Source organism: Pinus tabuliformis, chromosome 9 (assembly GCF_031772625.1).
Source record: "Pinus tabuliformis cultivar Carrire ecotype Pingquan chromosome 9, CPIR1, whole genome shotgun sequence".
NCBI lineage: Eukaryota > Viridiplantae > Streptophyta > Pinopsida > Pinales > Pinaceae > Pinus > Pinus tabuliformis.
This window is the reverse complement of record NC_142307.1, coordinates 1,396,331,902-1,396,352,264: the sequence shown is the minus strand read 5'-3', so window position 1 is coordinate 1,396,352,264 and position 20,363 is coordinate 1,396,331,902. Positions and strand designations below refer to the sequence as shown.

At 35.9% G+C, this 20,363-nt stretch overlaps 1 protein-coding gene across 1 annotated transcript; it reads left to right on the top strand.

Moving 5' to 3' along the window:
• Positions 1-208: 208 nt before the first annotated feature.
• On the top strand, positions 209-3,216 carry LOC149153752 (amine oxidase [copper-containing] alpha 2, peroxisomal-like). The gene is made up of 5 exons (XM_089439356.1): positions 209-1,715; positions 1,859-1,972; positions 2,097-2,543; positions 2,634-2,731; positions 2,826-3,216. Exons 1-5 carry the CDS (start codon positions 564-566, stop codon positions 3,019-3,021), a joined length of 2,007 nt encoding a protein of 668 aa, XP_089295482.1. The 5' UTR covers positions 209-563; the 3' UTR covers positions 3,022-3,216.
• The last annotated feature ends 17,147 nt before the right edge of the window (positions 3,217-20,363 follow it).

Here is a 20,363-nt window from a genome sequence, read left to right as displayed (position 1 = left end):
ATAAGGCAATCAATATGGGCCAGTAGCATCCCTGTCCCTCCAACGTGGGACATGATCAAATAGCAAACTGGTCACTCATTAAATTTTATGCGTTTTAAAGTACGTACGCGCATACTTATCCGGGGGCTAGTCTTTCCCGCAATCATTGACATTGAAATTTTTTAATTATTTTTTCCATAATCGCGTGATCGAGAAAATCAAATTTTTATTTTATAATAGGGCCACCCACGACTCTCGGCTGTGTGTCATAGAAAACGATCACGGCTGATCAACTCTCTTGTCTTGGGAATAATTGTGTTGAGGCTGATCAACAATCTTGTCTTGGGAATTTGCTGAGTAGATTTCAAACAACAAACTTGAAATAGAAAATTGCGTTACTGAATAGAGCTGGAGCTAGGAGAAGTTGAGGCCAATCTTCCCAGCTGCAGAATTTTCCGACAGTTAGATTCAATCCCTTCTCTTTATTTGATTTGGATTAAAATCATATTCTTTCACTTCATCCACAAGCCTGTCTGCATTTTGTACACACTATAGTTGTCTAAGAACATTTAGAATATTCAGAAATGAGAAAGAGCGCTCTGTTAGTCATTCCTCTGTTGCTAAGCATGTATGTATTTATTACTCATGCTGCTGCTCAACATAATCATCCTCTGGATCCGCTCACCAAGTCTGAAATCACCCATATTCGCCAGCTTGTGCTCAAGTCTAAACTCGGCTCCCACAAGAATTTCAGCTTCGACTATGCGGGTCTACAAGCACCCCAGAAAGAGGCTGTGTATAAATGGAAAGATGGGTTAGCTCCTCTGCCTTCCAGAGAGGCCTTTGTAATTGCAAGAATCCCTGGGGAAACCCATGAAGTTCTTGTAGATCTTTCTTCAGCTTCTGTTACATATGACAAAGTCTATCATGGATTTGGGTACCCCACAATTACATCGGATGAGGATGCAAAGGCTTCTGAGATGGTTTACAACTACCCTCCATTCATACGTTCAATCAAAAGCAGAGGTCTCGAGATCGAACTCGTTCGCTGCGGTGGGTTTTCGGTTGGCTGGTTTGGTGAAAAGAAGCAGGGCAGGAGAACAGTGAAGATCCAGTGCTTCTATCCCAATGGGACTGCTAATGTTTTCGCTCGACCTGTTGAGGGGATCACAGCGGTAGTAGATCTAGAAACAATGAAGATCGTTAGCTACAGCGATGAGAAGAAAATTCCAGTACCAAAAGCAGAAGGGGCTGATTACAAATTATCGTCTCAGAAACCGCCCTTTGGACCCAAAATCAATCCCATCTCAATAGAGCAGCCCAAGGGGCCGAGCTTCAAAGTTCAGGGCCATATGGTGGAGTGGGCTAACTGGAAATTCCATACTGGGTTCGATGTTAGAGCGGGCCCTGTTATTTCGACAGCAGAAGTGTTCGATGAAGAGCAGGGGAAATTCAGAAGTGTGATGTACAGAGGATTTTTGTCGGAGATGTTTGTGCCTTACATGGACCCAACACAGGATTGGTATTTCAAAACATATATGGATGCAGGGGAGTATGGTGTGGGCTTAAACGCCTCCCCGCTTGACCCACTCAATGATTGTCCTCGAAATGCTTATTATATGGATGCATTCTACGCAGGAGCCGATGGAAAACCAGTAAAAATATCTGATGCATTCTGTGTTTTTGAAAGGTATGCCGGAGATGTTTCATGGCGTCATACAGGAGGGAAGGCAAAGGTAAGCCATTTATAAGTTGTGGGATTTTGAATCGTTGATTCTGTGACATTTCTCTATTTGATGATTGTATACATTTATTATACAAAATTGTATATACCCGTTATTCAAAATTTTGATAGTCTGGAGTCTAAATTTGTGTGCAGATCACAGAAGTAAGACCAGAGGTAACATTGGTGGTGAGAATGGTTTCCACTGTGGGCAACTATGACTACATCTTTGATTGGGAATTCAAAACAAACGGAGCCATCCGTGTTCAAGTGAGAATGTTGAATCTTAATTATCTAAAAAAGAATAAAAAATAATATCACGATGATTATGTCATATAAACCTATGACATCTAATTCATTAGTTTTGTTCTGTTTTTCTGAAACTTAAATACAGGTTGGATTGTCTGGCATTCTGGAAATGAAGGCTTCAATCTACAAGAATGTGGAGGAAGTAGAAAATGCAGAGATATATGGGACCTTGTTAGCTGAAAACACCATTGGGGTTTTCCATGACCATTTTCTTACATTCCACCTTGACATGGATGTGGATGATGTCCAAAACTCATTTGTAAAGGTAATGATGAAGAGAGTGGAAGTTCTTCATGAGGAGTCTCCTAGGAAAAGCTATTGGACAATAGACAGAAAGGTTGCCCAGAGAGAAGAAGATGCCCAAATTCTGTTTGATATCCAGAAACCTGCAGACTTTTTAGTGGTGAATCCATACCACAAGACTAAAATGGGGCAAGATGTTGGATACAAACTATTGCCTAATTCAATTATTGCCAGTCTTCTCTCTTTGGATGATTATCCACAAATCCGGGCAGCATTTACCAACAATAATGTAAGTCATCAGCTAGTGTTGCTTCTTATGATTTTCATTAAAAATCATGTTGTTGTTGTTTTTTTCATTGAAACCATGATTTTGATGTAGGTTTGGGTTACTCCATATAATCATACTGAGCAATGGGTTGGTGGAATGTATATGGAGCAAAGCCAAGGTGATGACACATTGGCCACATGGACTAAAAGGTGAACATTACACCATTATTTTATATTTGGAAATGTTTTTATATATACAAGTTTATATTAAATTTTATCTAATTAATTTGGTTATGGATCACAGGAATCGAAATATTGAAAAAGAAGATATAGTGCTTTGGTACACTATGGGAATCCATCATATTCCTTATCAAGAAGATTTTCCAGTGATGCCAACTACATCTACATCATTTGAGTTGAGACCAGCTAACTTTTTTGAAAGGAATCCTATCCTCAAATTGTGGCCTATGTCTCCATCCACTTTGCCCACTTGCACATAGATGGATTAAATGGTCTGTCAAGACAACTTCATATTTGTCAAGACAACTTCATATTAAGTCAATAGTTTCAAAGATAAGTTTATTGTTTCAAATATCTTTGAAATTAGATTGAAATAAAATTATAGTTAGTACAAATTATTTGAATAATTAAATCTCGTAAGTTATTTTGATTTTAATAAAGAGTGAGTAGAAAATTGTTTTGATTAATAAATTATTTGGATGCATTTTTAAATATTAAAGTGAATTAGGTACCATTTTAACAATTTTAAGAAAAAATATTACTTTATCTATTTAAATGAGATATAAATATAAATTTCTTAATATGTATATTTTTTAATAATCTAATTATTAATATATTATTGTCAAATATATATTATTATAAAACACTAATAATATTTTTTAAATTAATAAAATAATATATACATAATAATTATATTTTAAATAAAAATATATATCACAAATTAAAATATATTAAAAGTTAAAAAAAAAATCACATCTTATCTAATTACAAATTATATATATATATATATATATATATATATAATAATTAATTTAAATTTATATATATATATATATATATATATATATTTTTTTTTTTTTCATTTTTTCATCTCATCATTTAAGTTATTTCAATTATATAAATTATTTAATTTTAAAAATAATATTATATAAAAAAATTAAAATATTATTTTTAATAATTAATATTATATTTATAATATATGATATTTTTTAATAATATATTATAATAATAAAGACATTTAAATTATGAGAAACAAAATTAAAAATATTTAAATTATCTGAAAATTTTGTTTCTAGTTATTTTTATGAACCTTTCAAATCAACATATATAATTCATTATTAATATAATAAATTAAAATCAAACTCTTCACATAAAACCAATCACAAAAATCTTAATCTAAAACACTTAAATTAATTTTTAAAATTATTTATTATATATTTTTAAATTTAGTTTTTTAAAATTTATAATTTTAATATTAAAAAATTATAAACTTCCATTTTTAATCTTTTGAGACAATTGGTCTCCATTTTAAATGTGGTAAATCTTTTAATTAAAATCTCGATTTATTTATCAAACTTATACCTAACCATCTTAATTACGTTACTTATTAATGTTTTCATTGTCATTTTTTTCCAAACGCATCTTTAATGGTTAAAGAGGAGAAATTACTAGAAGTATATGGTTATTATTATGAGAAGTATACACGTTATTAATATAAATATTATGATAATTATAAAGTTTATTTTTATAAAGTATAAGGATATATATATATAGTGAAGAACTAGTAATTGAGCTGGTTTTGTATTTATGTGATATGGAGTTGATTTTGACTACTAGCACTATAATTTCTAGGTGAACTATGCCGTTTTTAGACCACCAGTAACCAACAAGACATTTGAACATAAGACCTTATACTCACATTTAGTTTACATTTCCATGAACTTGTTAAGTGAGCTCCTCTCAAAGTTGTAAGAGGAATAATATATTATATGAATTAATGTTATAATTAATAGTAATACTAGATTAGCAAAAATATATCAATGTATCGTTGGTATGCTAATAGGTTCAAATTTAAATTATATATTTTTAATATTTATTAATGTATGATATATTTTATTAATTTATTTAAAAAATATTTATAGATATAGATTTAATGTGAATGTTTTTATTATTTTTTAAATGTATAACTATGAAGAGGAAACAATCAACATTGATATGAAATTAACTTGTATAAAAATTATACAAAAATACTAATCCATAGATTTTACAAGTTAGAAAACCATACACTCATCATTTTCTCTCTTTATAGGAGTACCTATAAACCAACTCTCATACACTCTTTAGGAGTATTCATGAATATTCATGTATTTCTATTTAAATAGCTTTGAGCTTCATTGAAGCTCCACACAAGCCATTTCACAGTGGAAAGTAAATATCAACATTATTTTAAATGTAAAAAAACATGCATACATTAGAATTGCATGTACATTTTTAAAGTAGGCAAATGTTAGAAACATGAACATATTAAAAGGTTGCTATCCTCCCCATGAGAGCTCTATTCCCACATGTGATATGCTGAGATAATAACCAAAATATCTTTGTAATGGTTTCGAACATTGTTGTGTCACAATCCCTCAACAACTAAAACATGCGCATTCCTCTTATATATATATATATATATATATATATATATATATATCCCAACCCATGACAATTTTGATTTTTATTCTTCTTGCCAATGTAAGTGTGTTTTTTCCAACTAAACATAATCTCAATGAGAATAAGAATGAAGAATATTGGCATCATTGGTATTGAACGTTTTGCATAGTAAAGCTCTTATTTTTAAGTAGATTTTATTTGAAATTTCATTTTAATATCTATTAAATTATATAAATATTATTTCTTCACTTTAGAGAAAACATTGATCCAAATTCAAACCCTAATTTTTTATAAGACACATTAGAAAAAATTAATTAGTGTTTAAATATATTCAAAACATAATCCTCTAAGGTTAAATGTAAATTTGGCTTATTCACTCGAGAAAAAGGAAAAAAGCTTAACCAATAAAATGTATTTATATATATTTTTGATTAATGAAATGCTTCTCATGTTCATCTAATACCTGTGTTTTGTGTTCCATTTACATGAGTATAGTTTAACAATGGTATAAGAGCCATATAGTTCTTAGGGCCTGAATGTGCTCGATGCTTAAGAAACTCACATAGTTTCTTTGTTCTTATTCGTGACCTCTCTATGACCGTTTATATGTTCCACAATTTCCATTTCTCTAGGAAACTCACAGCCTTAGGTCTACTAGATTTTTTCAATGGAATATGGAAAGGAACATGTTTTGGTTCGCAGTCAAAGTCTGGCCATTGCTGGAAAGTATTTATAGCTTGATTGGGCTTCCCGTCATGGCTATAGAGCATGATGCTTTGAACCATAGAACCCTCATTATATGATGGATTTAGCTCTGCTGCATATTGTGCTCCAATATTTATTCTATGGCGAAAGGCCAGTGGTTGTGGCTAGCTTTTTAGCCGTGCTCTTGCAGTCTAAATGAGGATGGTGAAAGGATGGGCATGCTAAAGTTTCTTTGAACATATTTACAAGTTTGTCAGGGTTTTTCTGGAAGCTCAAGAATTCATACGGTCCCATAACACTACAGATGAGATATTATATCAAGGGTTTTCTCTCTTACTGGGAATATCATATTCAATATTATAGAATCTAATAGTTCATTTGGATTCTCAGATATTTTGATTCTGGGATATTCTAGGAATTTGCAAATCAATCTCAGATGACTATTTTCTTTCACCAAAAATAGGTTTAAGATGCCCATTTTATTATACCAAATTAGGGAATGTGACAAATTTGAAAGAATAATGCAAGAGGAATTTGAAAGTGTAGAGGAATTTTCGTGCTTAGGGTTTTGGGAAGGATAATAGGGTTCCATGTAGTTTCTCTTGAAGAGTACCTCAATGTAAGTGGGATCTACATTGGAGTAATATTGACCCCAATAACTTTGTAGAAATTGCATTGGATAGAATTGATTCCACAATAGATGGCCTAGCATGGATACATGACTAGCCTGAAATGAAAGAAAATTTCAATGACTAACTTGTCCTCACAAAGAATATAACCATATGGATCTTATAAACTTGGACATTACCATCATGGTGGCAACTTCCTTGATCCATCCACCCAGTAGTGACTATGTGCTCAAGCTTGTTAGGAGAGAAAGCGATGTGTATAAAATCCAAAGAATTACAATGTAGAAAGTTGAAGCATTGTAGTGAATTCAAAACCATGACTCTTCATATCGTGCAACTCTCCAATTTCTAGTGGAATGCATCTATTACCTGCTAAGATCTCATATATCTACATATGACAAAGTATAATAAACTGTGGTATATTATGCAGCTATTTTTGGAGTATCTAATTGCTACTCCATGTTTCCTTCCACTTAGATATCTCCGAGATGAACATAAATGAAAGAGTGTGTTCCTTAAGATTGGTCCTTGATGTTGTTGTAGTTTCAAAATATGTTGAACCACAACACTGGTATCACATACTTTTATCTATTAGATGGAACTCTAGTGCACTAAAGTGACAAAATATTATGAATTTGAGCTTGGCATAGAGTGATATATATCTATGCGAGTATTGCTAATGGTGTAATCAGTGGTCAGAATTTGGTTTCTTTTTGAAGGAGAATTTCAATGCCAAAAAATGATTTTTTTTATTACATTAGGCCCTCCAGGATGACTCAAAAAATAATGACACCCTTCTTTTGCTCAACATAAGTTGTTGGAAAATGGCTCAAATAGGTGAAGTATTAGAGTTACTGAATACTCTCTCTATTGTTCATAACATAGTGAAAATTAGGAAGGCCGCCCTTGTTGATATTTAAATCTATTTACAAAATGCACGGTAGAAGATTGGATTTATTTAGCTTGATTCACAACTCTAACAAGATGAAATACAACAAAGGAATCAACATTCTAAATTGGTTCTTGTTTATAATAATACATTTTTCACGGTTGATTCCCATGAGCAACTGACACTTGATTATATCAATGATGCCATTTTATGAGCATATTTACATGAAGATGTAGAGTTTTTTCTTGCACAGTCATCAATAACAAGTATAGAACTGGTCTTGGATATGACAAGGATGTGACCTTTCACATCTGAGATTATTCCAAACTAATCCAATTTCATAGTGCTAGGTTTCTTTAGGACAATTCATCTCCATGTGCTCCACTTCTACATGAGATTCGTAGATGCCAACATTATGATCAGGTTGGCCATGTGAAATATCATTTTTTTGATCGTCACCCTTGTGAACATTATGGAAAAAACACTTATCATTTAGATAAATGTTCCATATACAAGACTCCTGCAAGAAGAAATATTCACCTTGAATGGATCACTTTTTAGAGATGGCCTTCAACAACCATGAAGATATATCAATCATGCCACATACCTGATTCTTGAGTATTGGACATGTCTTGCAATGGAGATTTTTCCATCTTCTCAGCTTCTATTTGATAGGGAGGGAATTAATGGTCAACTACTAGCTTCAAGGATATATCAAGTAAGCCTGAACCAGAGCCAATTGCCAAAGCCTAGAGCTAGAGTAAGCGAGTGTCAAAAGAGTAGTTATAGCTAGAGATAGATTCATGTTCCATGTGTATGATTTGGTTTGTGGCTATCCTTAGACCACCATCGGTAGAAGACTTTGAATTTTGCTACACCTTTCAGAGTTAGTGGTTAGCCTTAAACCACCACTTGTAGAAGACTTCAGATTCTGCAACCCATTTCCTCAGTTTTTTGTCATATGTAAACCATAATTAGAGAGCACTGTCATCTCACAAAATACTACAATTTTATCCATATTTAGAAGTTTTTTCAGGAACTACTTCGAGTCTAGTTGATCCAAGGGATCAGTAAAGTGCTAAAAATTCAAAGTGTTGAAAAGTGCTCAAAACTTGTTCCAAAGCGTAGATATTGATGACCTGAATACAATGCAACTTGAATCGCTCAAAACCAATATCGTATGCTCCCGGTATCACGTTCTGATTGTTTTCTGAAACATGTAAAAAATTTGCAGGTTAGATGCAGGACTGCTGACTGGGCAGGGTGGCTAGGTAAGTTGATTGTACCTCGTGGGCCAATGGCAAGCTTCCAAGTGGCCTCATGTGATTGGTTCATTTTGGGCGCATTTTATTGGTAGATGGAGTTTTGAAATGGACCAATGGTGGGATGCCATGTGGCACCCCGAGGGTCAAAATGTTTTGGTAAGGGCTGAATTTCCATTGACCGGATTCAAATGCAAGACCTCAAGGCTCACAACACATGACCTTACCACTAGACCACAAGTGTTACTTATTAATACATAGCGGCGAATGTTTTTTTGAAGTTTATGCGTTTAAGAGTTGGGGGAGGGGGTCAGCGCTAAGCCCTAACCTTCGGTCACCTTACCACCCATTGGGCTGCATGCAAATGAGAGCCAAGGGCTTGGGCTTAGCCTTGGCCCAAGGTTTTAAAACCCATGTATATATGATCATCGGACTGGAGCGCTATCTGTTGAGGGGTCTAGTGATTAAGTCCAACTCAAGGTCTTGCCGCATCCATACAGTCAAAGGCAGAGTTTAGGATGGGTGTTTGGTAGGTGGGGCAGAACTTTGGGGACCAGCTCTAGGTTATATGCAGTTCCATAGGACCATAGGTCAAAGGCGAAGGGGGTTGAAAGACAACATTGGGTAGAAGCACCAGACCATGGTCACTCCAGTGTTCACATCACCCTCAATGAAGAATCAATGCTAAGGCAAAAGGTTCTAAGGTGAAAGGGATAGCCCCAGGGTCGCATGCCACCTTATATGACCACACAATAAGGTTTAATAGGGGTTCTGATGGTTAGGGCAGGCCATTGGTTTGACCCTCGGCCTTGTGGGGAACCAAATGACCATGACCCAAAACCTTAAGGGCTAAGCTAGCGAGGGCGTTAGCCCTTGACCGCATGGCCCATATGGCATGAATTTCTGCTCATAGGGGGTCAATGTGCATTTAAAGGAGGAAACAAATTGCACCCGAACTAGCGAGAATCTTGCTGACATTAGGCGAAAATGGTGCTTGGCGGTTTTGGAAAAGGTGCAATTCATAGGATAGATAGCAAGAGAGTGCAATTTGTATTGTAGTTAGCGGAAAAACTTCTAGAGAGAATAACTTCTTCAATTTTTGGCCAAATTGAGTCCAACAAGAGCTGAGCTGGGGGTTTTTGACTGTTATGGAGACATTGGAGATACAATTTTTACATTCTAAGCACTGTAAATCCATGTAATCACAAATTTGAGCACTTAATGAAATATGCCCAATATTGGAAGTTGGACCAAGAGATGTAGCCCAGGAAACGGGTGAACTCCTTTATCATTTATGTTGTCATGTGTTTCTGATATGGTATATTTTTCTCTGTTTTATGTTGTTAACTAAGTTTTAAAACCATTATTTTATGTGTTTTTCAAAGTGATCCATTTCCTAAAATACATAAATTTTTACTTGAAAATTTTTCCATCACCTTCAAGTTTGCATAAAAGATTAGTTTGGTATCAGAGCTCAAGGTTATTTTGAAGGTTTGATTTTATTTGCAATTGTTTTCTAATGTTTACAAGGTTGAAGCTCAAAAGAGGAGAAGGAGAACTTATGGAGCCAAGGTCTCAAATTTGTTCAAGGAGAACACATATATCTCAAGCTTCACCAGTCATGGCACATGAAGAAGGTCTTGAAGGGATGTTTGAAGATGATAGAGATTTCAGAAAATATTTCTTTGAAATGTATGAAATGGTGAAAATTCTTTATGAGGAAAGGAACTCAAGGTTGCAAGGAAAGAGCTCAAAACCTCCAAAAGGAAATGGAGGAAATGGAGACAAAACTCCAAAAAGGAATGGAGTTCACCTCCATCATCCTCATCCTCCTCTTCTTCTACTTCTGCCCCTTCACAAACACCTCCAAATTCTCCAAAAAGGCATGGTAAAAGTCCTTTGTTAAAGCTTGACATAAAGTTTGAATTTCCTATGTATGATGGAGAGGTAAATGCTGAGAAATTAGATAATTGGGTTTGTCAAATTGAAGTGTATTGCAGGATACAAAGAATCAAGGATGATGAAACCAAAACTCAGCTTGTTTCTCTTAGGTTGGAAAGTGAAACACTTATTTGGTGGACTCAAGAGCACATGAAGGAACATGGTAAGGTTTTATCCTCTTGGAATAATTTTGTTTTTGCAATAGGAAGACAATTTTATCCATTAGAATACATGCAGAACTTTATCCATTAGCATAATGGATTGACAGAACTTTAGGCAAGCTAAGGGTCAAAATGTGAAAAGCTATACTCAAGAATTTAGGAAAGGAGCTTTGATTTTGAGTATATATTAGTCCTCTCAAGGCGCTCTACTAAAATACATTGGAGGATTACATAGTTACTTGAGACACACAATTCTCATGTTTAACCCTACAAAGCTAGATGAAGTTGTGTACAAGCAACTCATTTAAAAGAAAGAGGGAAGAATGTTTATGAACAAAATAGTGAGAAGTCATTTAAGTCTAGAGACAAAGGAAAAAGGGAGCTCAAAGGCAAGGACAAAAATAATGCTTCAATCAAGAAAGGGGGAGAAAAAATCACATGTAAACACTGTTCAAAAGAAGGCCATGATGAAGACCAATGTTGGGAACTTCATCCTGATATGAGACCCAAAAAGTTTAATAACAAGGAGAAAGAAAAAACAACTGCAACTACACAACAAGATCTAGGATTTGATTCCAGAGATGAAACAAAAATCATAGCCATGGGATTGAAAGGTAAGGATTCTATTGCAAGTAATAGTTCTTCTAGCAAGCCCATTGAAACTCAAAATGAAAGAGAAAGAATCGAGATTTTCCATATTAGAGTCATCAAAAAACATAACAAATTAGATACTTTGTTTGATAGTGTATCACAAGCAAACCTTATTTCAGAAGACATTGTCAAGAATCTAAATTTGGAAACCATTCCTCATCCTAAACCTTATCCTTTGGGTTGGGTATGTGACATGCCAAATTGCAAGTGACAAGAAAATGCATACTTAAATTCGAAATCAATGCAAATTTTATTGATGAGGTAGAACTTGGTGTAGTACCACTTGACATATGCAGGTTTGTTTTGGGAAGCCCATACTTAGATGATAGTAAAGTCATCTTTCATTGCCATGAGAACAAACATCATTTGTTTAAAAATGGGATTGAGTATATTGTAAGAGCACATCGCAAGAAGTTGAATTTGTCTCTTCTGAATGTTGGACAAATGAAGAGGTTATTAAATGCTAGTCAGAATATTGCATTGTTAGTGATTAAACAGAAAGATGCTAAGGAATCTGAAGCCTTCCAAGGATGTGATGCAAGATTAAAATATGATTTAGTTGAACTTGTTAACCCATGAGATAATATATTTTAGGAGTCTAATGTGTTTCCTCCTAAAAGAGGAAAACAACATGAAGTTAAACTGTAGCAGGATGCATCACTTTTGAACATTGGTATCAATGAGATGCCAGTGTTAGAGAATGTAGGAATCAAGAAGCAGATGCAAGAGCTACTTGAGAAAGGGAACATTAGTTCTAATACATCTTCTTGTGGGTCTCCTATTGTTTTGGCTTTGAGAAATTATGGTGCATGGTGATGGCAATCAAATTTGGTGAAGAGTCAAGCCAAATACAAGGCTAGAGATGATAAGCATCATGTTGACCACAATTTTCAGGTTGGAGATGAAGTAAGGCTTTGCATCAACAAAGAAAAGCTTCAAGGTGAAAATAACTTGAAATTGGATAAGCCTCCTTTGATTGAAGACCTAGGAGAGAATGTTCAGATTCTTTCAATAGAAGTTTTCTCTCCTGAAAATGTTAAAGAATTGTAGCAAGATCCTATCCTTGATAGAAAAACAAGAACTTCAAGAGGAAGGAACGAGAAGCACCTTCGTATGGGGCTTAAAGGTACAAAACCAGGAAAAGCCAAATGGATTGAGATTGGACAGATGAGGGAACCGTACCCTCATCTGTTTGTTGACTGAAAATAGTATTTTGGAGGTCCAAAATCTTCCAATTGGGAGGAGTGATCCAAGGGATCAGTAAAGTGCTCAAAATTAAAAGTGTTTAAAATTACTCAAAACCTGTGCCAAAGCGTAGAGCTCGATGAACTAAATCTAACACAACTTGAATCACTCAAAACCAATATCGTATGCTCCAATATTGCGTTTTGGTCGTTTTCCCAAACAGGTAAAAAATTTGTAGGCTAGATGCAGGACTGTTGAATGGGCAGTCTGTACACTGACTGGGCAACCTGGCTATACCTCATGGGCCAATGGAAGGTTCCCATGTGGCCTCATGTGATTGGTTCATTTTGGGAACATTTGATTGGTGGATGGAGTTTTGAAATGGACCAATGGTGGGATGCCATGTGGCCCAGTCATGGGATTCCATGTGGCACCCTGAGGGTAAACAAAATTTGTTAAGGGCCAAATTTCCACTGACGAGATTCAAAAGTAGGACCTCAAGGCTCAAAGTACATGACCTTACCGCCAGACTACATATGTTACTTATTAATACATAACAACGAATGCTTATTTTAATTTTATGCGTTTAAGAGTTGGGGGCAGGGGTTGGGGTTAAGCCTAGGCCCCTAGTCACCTTACTGCCCACAGGACCGCAGGTAGATGGGAGTCGAGGGATTGGGCCTAGTCCCGACCCAAGGTTCCAAAACCCATGTATATATCACCACCAAAACGGATGACTAATTGCCGAGGGGGGCTAGCGATTAAGTCCAACCCACGGTCTCGACACATGCATACAACCAAACGTGGAGTTTGGGACGAGTGCTTGGCAGGCGAGGTAGAACTTTGGGGACCATCCTTGGGTTATATGCAGTTCCACAGGACCATAGGTCAAAGGCGGAGGGGACCGACAAACAACATTGGGTAGAAGCACCAATCCACAGTCACTCCGATATTCACATGAACCTCGATGAAGAATCAACGCTAAGGCGAAAGGTGCTAAGGTGAAGGGGCCAGCCCCAGGGTCGCATGCCACCTTATATGACCATGTGCCAAGGTTTATTGAGGGATTTGATGCTTACGGTAGGCTGTTGGCCCGACTGTCGGCCCCATGGGGCACCAAATGACCATGACCCCAAACCTTAAGAGGCTAAGCCGATGGGGGCAGGCCGTTGGCCCTGACCCTCAGCCCATAGGGTGTCATTTTGCATTTAAAGGAGGCAACAAATTGCACCCAAACCGGCAAGAATCTAGTCAACATCGGGTGAAAATGGCTCTTGGCAGTTTCAGAAAGGCACAATTCATAGGATGGATAACATGAGAGTGTAATTTGTAGTGCAGTTAGCAGAAAAACGTCTAGAGAGCATAACTTCTTCAATTTTTGGCCAAATTAAGCCCAACAAGAGCCTAGCTGGGGGTTTCTGATTGTTTTGGGGTCATTGGAGACATAATTTTTACATTCCGAGCACTCAAAATCCATGTAAACATAAATTTGAGCACTTAATGAAATAGTCCCAACATTGGAAGATGGACGAGCAGATGTAGCCCAGGGGAGGGGTGAACTCCTTTATCATTTTTGTTGTCATGTGTTTCTAATATGGTATATTTGTCTCTATTTTATACTGTTAACTAAGTTTTAAAACCATTATTTTATGTATTTTGCAAAGTGATCCATTGCCTAAAATACATAAAAATTTACTTGCAAATTTTTCCATCACCTTCAAGTTTGCATAACGGATCACTAGTTCTTGAGTTGGTGCTCAACCTTAAACCAACATCGATAAAAGGATTCAACTTCAACTACTTCATTTGTTTTTTTGTCTTCCTTAAACCACCATTTCAAAGAGAACATACAACCATTGGTTATTATCCACCTTCGTATTTAAGCTCTCTTCTTAGACTCACATACACCCCTTTGGATTAAGGGGGGAATGTTGGAAAAAAAATTCTCTTGGGTTATGTAAATTTGGTTTAGTCCCTTGAGAAAAAGGAGAAAAGCCTTAAGTGAATTCCAACAATCATGAGAAGTCCTAAAGACCTCTTGGAATATGAAACCAAGGGTTATAGAAATGTATTTATATGTACATTTGATTAATGAAATGCATATGTTGTTCATCTAATTATGTATTCATTTATATGAGTTTAACAAAATGAACCCATAAACTTAATTGATGAACTTAGGAACACTAAAGAGGCATCTCATATTTCATTGCCTACTTCACTTGACAACATTGTTGCTTCCATTAGCTATGCACATACCTAATTATATGATAGATACAAATATAGGGATATGATGAGAGATTACTACTTAATTGGTATCAATAAATAAGAAGTTAAAAATTTGCATATAGCCAAAGGGATGATTGTTCCTTTGTTCATTGACCCTATAGCCAACCAACTCCTTGACCCAAGAAATAAGAATATTTACATGGATTGGTGCACATTCAAACCATGGAAGAACTATTTGAGGGATACTTGGTTTATGGTATTTGAGAAACCTTCTAGTAATAATAGGAAGGTTTCCTTGTATTTTCTTTTTACATTATGGGTTGAGTTTATTATGCGTCTCCATGTCAATTATTTTGACATCAGTGAATTCTAGGAGGTTGGTCTTGGCTTTGTTTAGGATTCAACAATGACCAATCATAGCCTAACGAGAGGATCACTTAATTCTAAGGATATGCATAACACCTCTTTCATCTCCCATACCCTTAACCCTCCCTCCCCCACTTGGCCACCTTAGTTTGTAGATAGGATTTAGGGTCACTAGCACAAAAACATCATCCTTGATATAGAGTCTAGTTCAAAATAACATATTTGTGGAAACTTCCCATTGAGAGCCATTATATGATGATGTTAGGTAAAAAGGTGTAGGGTCTTTGGTCCATGCTAATTCTAGACCATGAACTACATTTGGCTAGGATGGTCATTATGGTCCCATTCCAAATGTTCTACATCGATGCTCTCATTACATGTATACTTTTCTTTTATTTTTTAACACTATCGGCGATTTTTTTTATATTGCAAAAGAGAAAAGGAGTGGGCTCCTTGTACATTTGGAAGGAGGCTAGTTCAAGCGTAGTGCAAAAAATGAGAGCGTAGTCCCATCATCCGCACTTGCAGCCTTAATTCTATGAAAATAAAAAACTAGCATGGCATATTGCCTTACAAATTGTCCTAGGAAAAAACTATATTTGCACTGCATTAAAATAAAGACAAGATCGCCAGAACTGATTTACTGATTCCTCTTGTTGAGGGCGGTGCTTCTTATTGTTCCTGGTGGAGGTTTCCCCTTGCTGGCTTTGATTGAGGGTCTTGATGTACTCAACTATTTCTTCAAGATGCTTGCATTTGTCTTTTAGATCCTCTATTTTAGCTCTCTGCTTATCTATGTCTCTTTGCATATACACATTGGCTATCTTCATTTCTACCCGGAGGCCCTTTAGAGCTTGATTAAACCTTCCAATCATGAACCTATTGGCCCTACAGGTTGGGCAACTTTCATTCTTTTCTGCTCTTTCTAATGGATTGCATGCCATTGCATTTCTTTGAGTTGCTGTAGAGGCCGTGTCTTTTTTGATCCCAGTGTTGGCCCTCTTACTTTGATGCATTCTATTTGTTCCTCTGTTCTTGATGGCGAAATTCTGGCTAGTGGAGTCCACTTGATGAAAGATCTCCAAAGATTTGGGAGAACCAAAAGAACATTGATCCTGCTTTGTGTTCCAAAAACAATCCAAGGAGTTGTCTTGAAATGAGGAGCTGACTGAAAGATGCTTCTTATGCGAGAGGTAAAGAGTAATTAGAAAATTTGACTCCAGAAAAACAGAGGACTGAGGACGCTAGGGAGATGAAGCTGCTCTCAAGATGGGAGTAAGTATTAAAAACCATAACCTATGAATTGTACAGAGAGGGGTAGTGAGAAAGTGGAAAGAGGCTATTAAGAGGTTCTGAGTTCTTGAAATATGAGTGTGAAATATATCAAAAGTGCAATCAGCTGGGGAAGAGCACTGAAGAGCGACTAGTGACAGCAAAGTTATACCACACTGAGGTTGATTGAGCCTGGGTATACGAATGAACTACGAGGTTGATGGGTCGGGAGAATGAAGTGGGCGAGCTGTTGAAAGCTTCAGGCTGGTAATGGGATCATCAGGAGGACTGCGGGCGAGGGGATACAAAGAAATTTGATCATTTAAGAGATAGCCTGAATGTAAATAGGCTAGGCTTTCTAGATAACGAAGATGGCTGAGCTCTTCAACCAATTTATTGACCTTAGAATGGAAGATTAACCTACTACTGAAGGTGATTGTCATGATGTAGATCACCTTTGTGCTTGTGCAGCTACCCATGATAGAACACCTCACACTTGTATGATATTTTCGATCCTGAAGCTTGTGACTGATATGACTATTTTCGTCTTTGCTCAGAGGTAAAGGATGCCTGTGGTCCTTGTCAAACGTGCTATGAATATTTTTGGGGATTGAGTTGATTTTGCGCTCTGAATCTTGCAGATTGCACTTGAGATCCACTGATAGCAAATCTTCTTTGAATTCTGCAAACAATCTCTTTCTGGGAATGAAGATTTGTTCATCTTTTTCTTTCCTTTTGGTATGCTTCTTTCCACTTTCTCCTTTCTCAGTCCTAATCATAGGTGTGGAAATCATGGTATGTTTACATAATAGACTTCATTGTTTTCCTTGACAGTCCCAACTGGTCTTTCAATTGCTTTATTGGCATAGTTTTCTGCTTCTTTGTTTTGATTTCTTAACCCATGTTTGAGAATTATTTTTCCCAGAATTTTTATGTTTGATATAATCCTCTGACAAATTTTATTAATAGCGATACTATTGAAACTATTTTCATTTACCATTGTTGCTATAATGATTTTCGAGTCTCCTATAATTATAGGATCCTTGATCGCGAGTTTTTTTTAACAATCTTGTGCCTAAAAGAACGTTGTATGATTTCGCCTTGTTGTTCGTAATTTCTCTGAGACTCCATTTATAAGTAGTAATTGTTTTCCCATTTGGGTCTGTAATTAATCCACCTGCACCTGCTTTTCTTAGGTTATTCTTTGATGCCCCATTGAAAAAAAGATTGATTCTTTTTTGTTTTTTCCTCCATTCTTCAAATTCTTTATCACCCAGCCTTAACTTCCAATTCTTGGCTGTGGGAGCATTTTTCTTTTTTGTTGTATCATCTATCTTTTTTTCTAGTATTGTTTTGCTGTACCAATATTTCTCTTCTTGCTGCAGGTTGTTCTCGTCCACATTTGTCATTCCATTGGAGTTTATTATTTCTCATACTAGGCTTCATGTTTTTGAAAGAATCTTGCCTATTCTTGGATTTTGTTCTTTGAATATACATTTTTTTCTGGCTAGCCAAATCTACCAGTAGAGAATTGAGCGGAGGCATTTCTAGATCCTGCTTATTGTGGCCTTGTTTCTCTTTGAATACGGGTAGCTCTTCTCCTAAGTTTTATGATGTGTTGACAGATGATTTGAGAAATTTATATTTATTTCTAGCGGACTTGTTATCTGAGTCCAACATTCTCTAGCGACCCTACAATCTATGAAGAGGTGTTGAATTGTTTCTTCCTCCATTTGACACATGACACACCTAGATGGTCCTTGTATTCCTTTTTATTTTTAATTTTCATAGGTTAGAATTTTCCCTTTGAGAAGAGTCCAGATGAAAGCTTTGATTTTAGGAAGGCATTCTATTTTTCAGGTTACCTTCCATAGACTCCAATCTTGTTGGTTTTTCTGTTCTTGGAGAACGTTATACCTTGATTTCACCATGTATTCCCCTCCATTTGGATCCCACACAAAGTCATCATGTTCCTCTCTATTTATGGGAGCTGCCCCTGTAAGATGAGATTTTAATTTCTCCCATTGGCCTTTTAATTTTTTTGGAATTGTTGGTATTTTCCATTCAAGCCAGTTATCATCATCCCACTCAGAGATTGAGTATAAAGTATTTATCCTTCTCTCTTCCATCCAATCATGAAGTCCTCTTAAATCCCACTGGAGATTTAGAGGTTCTCTTCCCATTATTCGATCCTCCCAAATTGCAACTGTTTTCCATTCCCTAGATTTTTAGAAATATGGTTTCTAATAAGGGGAATTATCTTCTTTACAAGTTTCCAAACTTGTGTGCAAGGCCTGACTGGAATAGATTCAGTTATCAATTTTGTTCTAGGATGATTCAGATATTTCATGGCTAGTACTTTTTCCCACTAGTGTTCCTTTCCACTTATCATTCTCCAAATTATTTTTATCCCTAAGGCAATGTTCATTTGGCCTGGTAAGCAGATTTCTAGACCTCCCTTTTCATAAGGAAGGGTGACTTGCTCCCATCATACTAGGCTGAATTTTTTATTCTCTTGCTTTCCTCCTTGCCATAGGAAACTTCTTATAATTATTTCCATTTGCTTATGAGCACTTTCCAGGGCCAGAATAATCGCATATTGATAAATAGGAAGGGCTGAAAGGAGTTCCTTAATCATGATCACTCTTCCTGCCAAATTAAGCCACAACACTCCCCAATTCTGAATTTTATCCTTCATTTTTTCCACTTGTTTTCTCCATAATTCTGATTTTATATTTTCCTTAGCTAGGGGCATCCCAAGATATGTAAAGTGAGTCCATCTTGGTTGTATTGGAATTTCCAATATTTGTGAGATGTGCTGCATAGATCTTGGAGAAGTGTTCTAGCTATATATTCTGCATTTAGTATTGTTTAGCATTCCTCCGGAGGCTTGGAGAAAATCATCCAACACTTTTTAAATCTTCTAGCTGTTATGCTTGATGCCCCTCCCCTAAGAAGAGTATCATCAACAAATAGTGAATGATTTATATTTTTGACCCCTCTTTCTATTTGTATACCTGTTATTTTTTTTCCCTTCTCTTAGTTTCCAGTGCTGCACTTAAAGTTTCTGCCATGATGCTATAGAGGAATGGAGATAAAGGACAACCTTGTCTTAGCCCTCTTGTGCTTTGAAAAAATTTGCTGGGCCTTCCATTTATTAGAGGTGCTATCCATGGGGTTGATATGCAAGCCTGAATAGTCTCTATTATATCTGTTGAGAAGCCAAATTTTTTGAGTACTAATGCTAGATAATTATGATTAACTCTATCAAAGGCATTTTCCATATCTAGCTTTACTATCATTCCTTTCTCTTTCCTTTGAATGTTGATGTGAATAGCTTCCTAAACAATGATCACATTGTCTGTGATTTGCCGCTTGGGTACAAAGTCGCCCTAATTTTCCGATATGGTTTCCGGAAGAATTTTCTTGATTCTATTTGCAAGAATTTTGGTGATTATTTTATAAGAATAATTGCAAAAAGAAATTGGTCTGTATCTATTGAAAGTCATTGGATTGGACTCTTTGGGTATGGGTGCCAAATAGGAAGATTTTGTGTTTCCTTCAAATTTTTTTTTTGAAAAGCATTTTTGATCATTATCAAAAATTTTTTTTTAATAATATCCCACTGCTGTCTGTAAAAAGCCAGTGTAAGCCCATCTGGCCCCGAAGCCTAGTCAGGCTGAAGACTCCAAACTGCTTCCCTAACTTCATCCTCAGTGATCTCTTTATTTATTTCTGCGTTTTGCTGGTCACTTATTTTTTTATTTATGTTCTGCAAAAAGTATTCATTAACTGCTTGCTGATCGTTTGCTGTAAATAGTTCTTTAAAATAATTGTGAGCTGCAATTTTTAATTCTTCATCTCCCTTTACCTCTT

Excerpts from the sequence above, each read along its gene's own strand:
- LOC149153752 (XM_089439356.1), top strand. The coding sequence starts at position 564 with ATGAGAAAGAGCGCTCTGTTAGTCATTCCTCTGTTGCTAAGCATGTAT. Across the intron at positions 1,973-2,096 it reads ACGGAGCCATCCGTGTTCAA|GTTGGATTGTCTGGCATTCT; the intron begins GTGAGAATGTTG and ends ACTTAAATACAG. Across the intron at positions 2,544-2,633 it reads CAGCATTTACCAACAATAAT|GTTTGGGTTACTCCATATAA; the intron begins GTAAGTCATCAG and ends ATTTTGATGTAG.